This window comes from Geospiza fortis, unplaced genomic scaffold (assembly GCF_000277835.1).
Source record: "Geospiza fortis unplaced genomic scaffold, GeoFor_1.0 scaffold850, whole genome shotgun sequence".
Taxonomy (NCBI): Eukaryota; Metazoa; Chordata; class Aves; order Passeriformes; family Thraupidae; genus Geospiza; species Geospiza fortis.
Genome location: NW_005054814.1, coordinates 29,483 through 36,443, shown reverse-complemented (window position 1 = coordinate 36,443; position 6,961 = coordinate 29,483). Strand labels below are relative to the sequence as shown.

The 6,961-nt window shown below is 41.9% G+C and overlaps 1 protein-coding gene across 1 annotated transcript in view; it reads left to right on the top strand.

Annotated features, from left to right (window-relative positions):
* The window catches only part of LOC102039632 (creatine kinase S-type, mitochondrial), a 49,556-nt gene that overhangs the window by 22,936 nt on the left and 19,659 nt on the right, over positions 1–6,961 (top strand). The window contains exon 2 of the mRNA XM_005431206.2: positions 5,513–5,686. Coding sequence (XP_005431263.1) covers positions 5,535–5,686 — 152 coding nt within the window. The 5' untranslated portion in view covers positions 5,513–5,534. The remainder of the gene's footprint in view (positions 1–5,512; positions 5,687–6,961) is intronic.

Below are 6,961 nucleotides of genomic sequence, written 5' to 3'. Positions count from 1 at the left end.
GGGGGGGCTCAGGAGACAAATGACACCTGGATGGCCCAATTGTCCCCAGGGCTGAGAGGCATCTTTTGAACTTCACCTATCAGACGACGGCCTTGCTGACCTTCTGAGATTGATGGACAGCTCTCAGCAGGAGGCAGGGAGAGGGGACAGGGGAAGTGGGAAAGCCAAGACAGGACACTGCTTCACACTGTAACAGAAAGGGACCTAAGGATCCTGGTGGACAAAAAGCTCAATATGAGTGAACAGTGTGCTGCTGTGGCAAAGAAAGTCAACAGAATTCTGGTTTGAATCAACCAGTAGAGATGACAAAGTCATTATCCCAGTCTTCTCAGTACCATGCCAGGAATACTGTGTCCAGTTTTGGTCCCTGCTACACAAAAGATGTGGACAAGAGAGTCCACAAAAGGGACAAAAAGATGATCAAATGAGTGGGAAATCTGCCATATGAGGAAAGGCTGAGAGAACTGGGTTGATTCAGCCCTGAGAAGGCTTAGGGGACACCTTATCACCATGTTCCAGTATTTAAAGGGTGGCTACAAAGAAGATGGAGACTCTTTTTACAAAGAGTCACATGTAAAAGACAAGGGGTAATGGATACAAGTTACTCCTGGAGAGATTCCGATTGGACACAAGAAGAAATTTGTTCACAGTAAGAACAATCAGCTCTTGGAATAATTTCCCCAGGGAAATGATGGATTGTCCAACATTGGACACTTTTACAATTTAGCTGGACAGGGTGCTGGGCCATCTGGTCTAGACCTTGCTTTTTCCAAGAAATGTTGGACCAGAAGATCCTTGACATACCTAGTATTATACAATTCTATGAAATCTGAAACACATCTCCTATGTTTCTCATCTGCCATATGTGACTGAAGTACAAAGTAGATATTGCTTTGCAAGTCAAATTCTGAGGAAGAAAAAAATATGCATTCTTTTCTTCAGTCTTTTATAGAATGGGCCATTTTCTCTGTTAGACGCCGAGATCTCCTGTACTCTAGACATAATCCCAAAACCATAGCTGCACTGGGAACATACTGCTGGGAATAATTAACAGACCATGCAAATTCCTGATAAGTATCTTCCTGGATTATCTTCCCAGAGCAATATTGCCCACCATGACTTCCTCTCTCTAAACAGCTATCTCTTTTCTTCCCTAACTCACTGAAAATACATACTACAGGAATTTTATAGGAACATGTCATGAGGCAAGCTCTATACATTTTCATCTTTAAAACAGCCCTCCCTCCACCACCCTGCTCCTCAAACTAAGAACATTATTGAATTGCAGCAAGGCCTCTAAATTTGAAATCCTTTATGTTCATTCTTATTTTAAAGTTTTGTGTTGTACGTAGTACATGCAGTATAAATGCAAAAGAGATTCTCTCTTTGTCTTGAAGAATGAAAAATCACCATTTCTTGAGAGACAAACATAATCCTAGTTTGGTACTTCAAGACTGATTGTCACATGAAAAAGGGAGATTTCCTCAACCGTTAGTGTGGGGAGATTTACTTGATCATTAATATTTAATGTCTGTCTATTGTATTTGCTGGGACCCCCGTGGCAGGGAGGAAGGAATGATGAATCTGACTCCATGTTCTCAGAAGGCTAATTTATCATTTTATGATACTAAATTATATAAAAGAATGCTATACTAAACTATAGTAAAGAATACAGAAAGGATACTTCCAGAATGCTAAAAGATAATTAAAACTCATGACTCTCTCCAGAGTCCTGACACAGCTTGGCACTGATTGGCCATTGAGTCAAAACACTCACACCAGAAACCCAATGAAATAATCACCTGTGGTAAACAATCTCCAAACACATTCCACATGAGCACAACAGAGGAGAAGCAAATGAGATAAAATTGTTTTCCTTTTTCTCTGAGGCTTCTCGGCTTCCCAGGAGAAAAATCTTGGGCGAAGGTATTTTTCAGAAAATGTGAATGTGACATCTGTCAGTGCCCCAGGAAAGCCAAGACCCTTGTGCCTGACCAGTCTGTCAGCATCCCCTTATGGGGACCCTTCACTGAGCAGTCCTGCTGGATTGGAGGGCAGTTCAACTGATTTATTCAGGGAAATATGCCAACAGGATAAGGGAGACCCCTCAGTGTGTCTTCCCAATTTATGACCCTTCAGTGGGCCTTCCATTGTATTCAAGTATATTCCCTGCTGCCGGTGATTGCCAGTGCCCATGAAGGACTCGCACTAACAGTTCACATAATAACACTCTTTATTAATATAAAATTGTGACAGGTTAAGGTTCAAGGATTGCCAGTGATAGTTTCTGACTGCAAAAAACATATTCAAAGCAACATACAGACAAGCTCTAATCCCCAGTAAAAGTATTCAGTGCACATAGAATATGGTTCTTACCCAAAGGACATCCCTATGGGAGAAAAGACAGGTTCAGCCCATCGACTGATTCCAGCAGTTATGATGGAGTCTTCCCTAACTTTCTCCCCATTCTTGACTTACTTTTATGCTATTTCTTTGTCTTTAGGTGGAGCTTGACTGACTCTAGTCATGCATACGTTTGTTACTGATTGGTGTAAAATTCTCTCACTTCACTTTTAAAGATACAGTCAAAAAATATAGAGCACATTTCCAGTGAGGAGTGGTTGTACCTTGGAGGTGGGTAACTTTGTGATGGAGGTGCAGTCTAACATTATAATTAGGCTATAATGGACCAAGTTAATCTGAGGAGAATGATTTCACCACAGTTGTTGGCTCGACAGCAAGACATCTTCTATCTCCCTTGGTTGACAGGTGCTATGTGGTTTATCAGCTGCAAAGTACAATTGAGTTCCCCTCACTGCAAGGATTTCAATAGCGCCCGGCTGCAGTGTTTTCACTCCAGCCTCTGTTCCATCACCCTTAGCAGGTGCTATGGTTGCAGATTGTGGGTATGGGGAATTATTGTGGAATGGGTCTTGAGCATGCCAACCACATTCCACCAAGGGAGCAGCAACTGTATATTACCCTATAATTTCTGTACTGTTATAACTTCTGTTAGGATGTGAATATAGCTTCTCAGTTTCCTCTAATTTTACACTCAGCCATCTTTCCACATTGATCCAGAAAATGCTACTTATAATGTGCCTCTGCTAAGTGACACCTTGTGGCTTGAAGATGTCATCTTACTTTGCTTTCTTTAGTCATATTTGTTGTTCTAAAAGATGATTGTATACTTCCTGTTTGCATGTGTCTGTTTAAAGTCCACAATGCATTTCTTCCATGTACTTGTTCAGTCTCCTGTTGAACCCATGGAAATGTCTTGCATATACGGTATCTTTTGAAAAGAGGAGAGTGTCCAAAGGAGGACAACAAAGATGGTGAAGAGTCTTGAGGGGAAGCCTTAGGAGGAGTAGCTGAGGCTGCTTGGTCTGTTCACCCTGGAGAAGAAGAGACTGAGGGGAGACCTGATTGCACTCTACAACTTCCTTATGAGGGGAAGAGGAGGGGCAGACACTGATCTCTTCTCTGTGGTGCTCATTGACAGGACCCAAGGGAATGGCCTGAAGTTGCGTCAGGAGAGGTTTAGGTTGGATATTAGAAAAAGGTTCTTCACCCAGAGGATGGTTGGGCACTGGAACAGGCACCCCAGGGAGGTGGTCACAGCATCAAGCCTGACAGAGTTCAAGAAGCATTTGGACAATGCTCTCAAGCACATGGTGTGTGACTCTTGGGGATGATCCTGTGCATAGCCAGGAGTTGGACTCGATGACCCTTGTGGGTCCTTTCCAACTCAGCATATTCTGTGATTCTGTGAGATTGCATAAAGAGTCACCTACCTGTGTTTTGAATGTTTGTCCCACTAATTGCCTTTATTGGACTTTATTCTTATATTGGAAAAGGCAATGAAGAGTTGATGTCTATCCATGTTTCCCATGCCACTCGGGATTCTTAGGTCCTTACCCTATTCCTCCTCCAAACTGTCTCTTTTTCAGGTTGATTGCGGTTGCTCGTAAAAGGACAGCCCGGCAGCTCCCACAGCAGAGCGGGAGAGAAAAGGTGAGCAGCCGGCAGCCTAGTGGGCCAGCTGATATAGCCTCTGCAACAAGCAGGGCAATCAGCCAGCTGCCTGGGTCCTCCCTGCGTCGAGGCACGGGACGGCGACCCAGCAAAGGCAAACAGTCCCACGGCAGCAGCTAGGTCAGGTGGAGCAATGAAGAGACGTGAGGCAGGCAGTCTTCTGCAGCGGGGGAGGGTTTATTGGAGGGGAGGACAGGTGCGAGTGGGAGAGGGTGTGCAGAAAACTGCTCAATTTCCCGCCCCTCGGTTGGGGCAGTTATAGGAACCCCGAGGGGAGGGGGGGAAATCACACACAACCAATGACAAGGAACATTACACTGAAAGACAAACCCGGCTGACAAATCATAATACAACTTGGGAGCGGCTCCCCACCCTGACCCAATCACCCTCTGTCCCTGGGAGAACTTTCTAGGGATGGGGAAGGGGCAGAGAGTGATGGGCAGGGGGGTTGCCAGGGGAACGGGGGAGGAGAAGACTTCATTATAATGTAATTAGGGAGGGGGCACTTAGATAGACATAAAAATTGAAACAAAAAGGCAGGAATTGCCATGGCGATATATGATTGACAGTTATCTGTCAAGGGTAGAAGGGGGAGGGAGCCCTGAAAACTGAGCCTGAAAACGCCATTTTAAACCTTAATAAAACAACTAACTTTACACAAAACTGAGTAAAATTCACACAAACAAAACCCGCGCACGCACCGCAACAGTTGATGAGTTCTGGCCTACTTCAACTTTGTTCATATGGAAAAAAAGCACAAAGTGTTTAACAGGTCAGGCTAGTATGAAAAGGCACATGAGTTTCTGTACGTGATAGCACTGAAACTTAGCACCTACCTAACGCCATATCCTGCCACATCTGACCTTTTTGACTGGACAGCCACTTAGTCACCTGGAAACATTTTCAGTAAAAATATAGAACTCATACTTCTGACTTTGCAGGATGCCTTATCCCACTCCATGCCACAAATTCATGCAATCTACAATCAGCATTATAAAATTGATCATACAATGAAATATTCATAACCTCCATATGATTTCAACCTCTGTTGCTCTTACCCCTTTCCCCAAAATACTCCTTCTACGTTATATACTTTTGTCTGCCATTTTTTACTCCAATATTGCACCTTTTTGGTCAGTGGAAAGCCACCTCCGTGTAATGCATTTTTGCTATGAAGCAAGCTAAAGCATTCAATTATGGCCCTAAATCATTAACACAATTAAAATACTCTGGGTGTTGGGTTTGGAGTTGTGTGCTCAATATAGCACTAAAAATCAGTTGATTTCCAAGTCTACCAGAGGTATATATATAGAAATAGAGTAAATTCTAACCATTTTTCTTAATGCACTGTTTCAATGCAAACCAATAATTAAAACTATTGCTTCATTTATTGCACTACAGTTAAAAGTGAGGGTTTATTTTTCATTTGCATTGCATGAGGTCTTCTGTGTTGATTTCAGGTTGCCTTCTCTTTTAGAAATTGTATCCTTCCAAGACAAATGGCTAGCACATTCTGTCGTCTCCTGGCTGGCCATGCAACTGCTGCATCCTTTGCAGCAGCAGGCACAGGGATCCTAACTGCTGGGTACCTCTTCAATAAGCAAAATGTTAAAGCTACTGTTCAAGAAAAACGAAAACTCTTCCCTCCAAGGTAAGCTCTTTGGGTTTACTAGTCACCTGAGCATAGGGCCCAGCTAACTGAGCTAGGCATGGTGTTTACTCTTTGGGGGAGGAGGATCTCCATTAAAACTGCAGAGCACCTATTCCCTCACTCAAACACACCATCTATTTGTCTGCATATGGATTGTTAACTGTCAACCTAAAACCCAGCATCCTTTATTAATAACCCCAGTTTTAGATAGCACTGACAATGGCCTTCAAGGACAGAAAATACGCATGTTAGATCATATCAATATACTTACAAAATCATTGCCAAACAATTACAAGCCTGAAAAGTGGTTCAATTTTTAGGCAAAGCACCAAATCAGTCCTTATTTTATCTTGTCAGCTCTTGAATGCTTTCAGTGTCTATTGGACTGTCTGGTTGCATAGATTCTAATATTAGGAAGCATAAAAGTATTTTAATTATACAAGTAGTGAAGAAATATCTTCTATAACTACTGTACTTGAAATATTCCTAATTCTGTTTAAAACCTAGTTGGTTGATAATTAGAAACTAACTACAAATATGTATGCTGACTTTGCTGGCCATATTTGTGAAAAGACAAAACACCCCAAAAAAGGACCAGGCTTTGACAGACTTTTTTTTTTTTTCCCTTGGCAAATAGCATCTTAGTTCAAATAAACTCTCATAAAAGTAATGGGGTTGTGCATAAAGCAAAGTGCTATCAAAACAAGGTAAATGTGATCTGACTCACAAAAATGCTTTCTGAAAGCATATAATCTTCATTTTCTCTGCTTTATTATAGTGTACAGCTTTTGGTAAATAAAACCATTAAAACAACCCCAAATATTGTTAAATAGATTGCTAGCTGATATAGATCAGACAGTTACACTGATGTCCACAAAGCTGCAAGAATATTTCGGTTCAGAATGAGAGCTCTTATTCAGTTAAACATAATTAATTTCCTACTTGAACAAAACAATGTTAGAGCGCTTTTAATTCTCAGTAAGTATCTTAGCAGAGATTTAATAGGCTTTAATACACTTTCAAGGATTCATATGTCTGGTTGCTCCAAGTAACAAAAAACTGCTATTGTCTGTTAGTGCGGTTGCCCAGCTTTGTAGTGTGGGGTACTGTCTTGGTTTAGAGCAAAATTTTGGGAGAGAGAGTCTTCAGAGGGGCTCTAGTAGGAAGATAAATTCAATCGGCCCCTCTCCCCCCAACTAGTCTGGGAGAAAATACTTTTTTGGAGAAAAGTGGAAAAAAGCTGTTTATTAAACAATAGAACCTAACAATATTAAA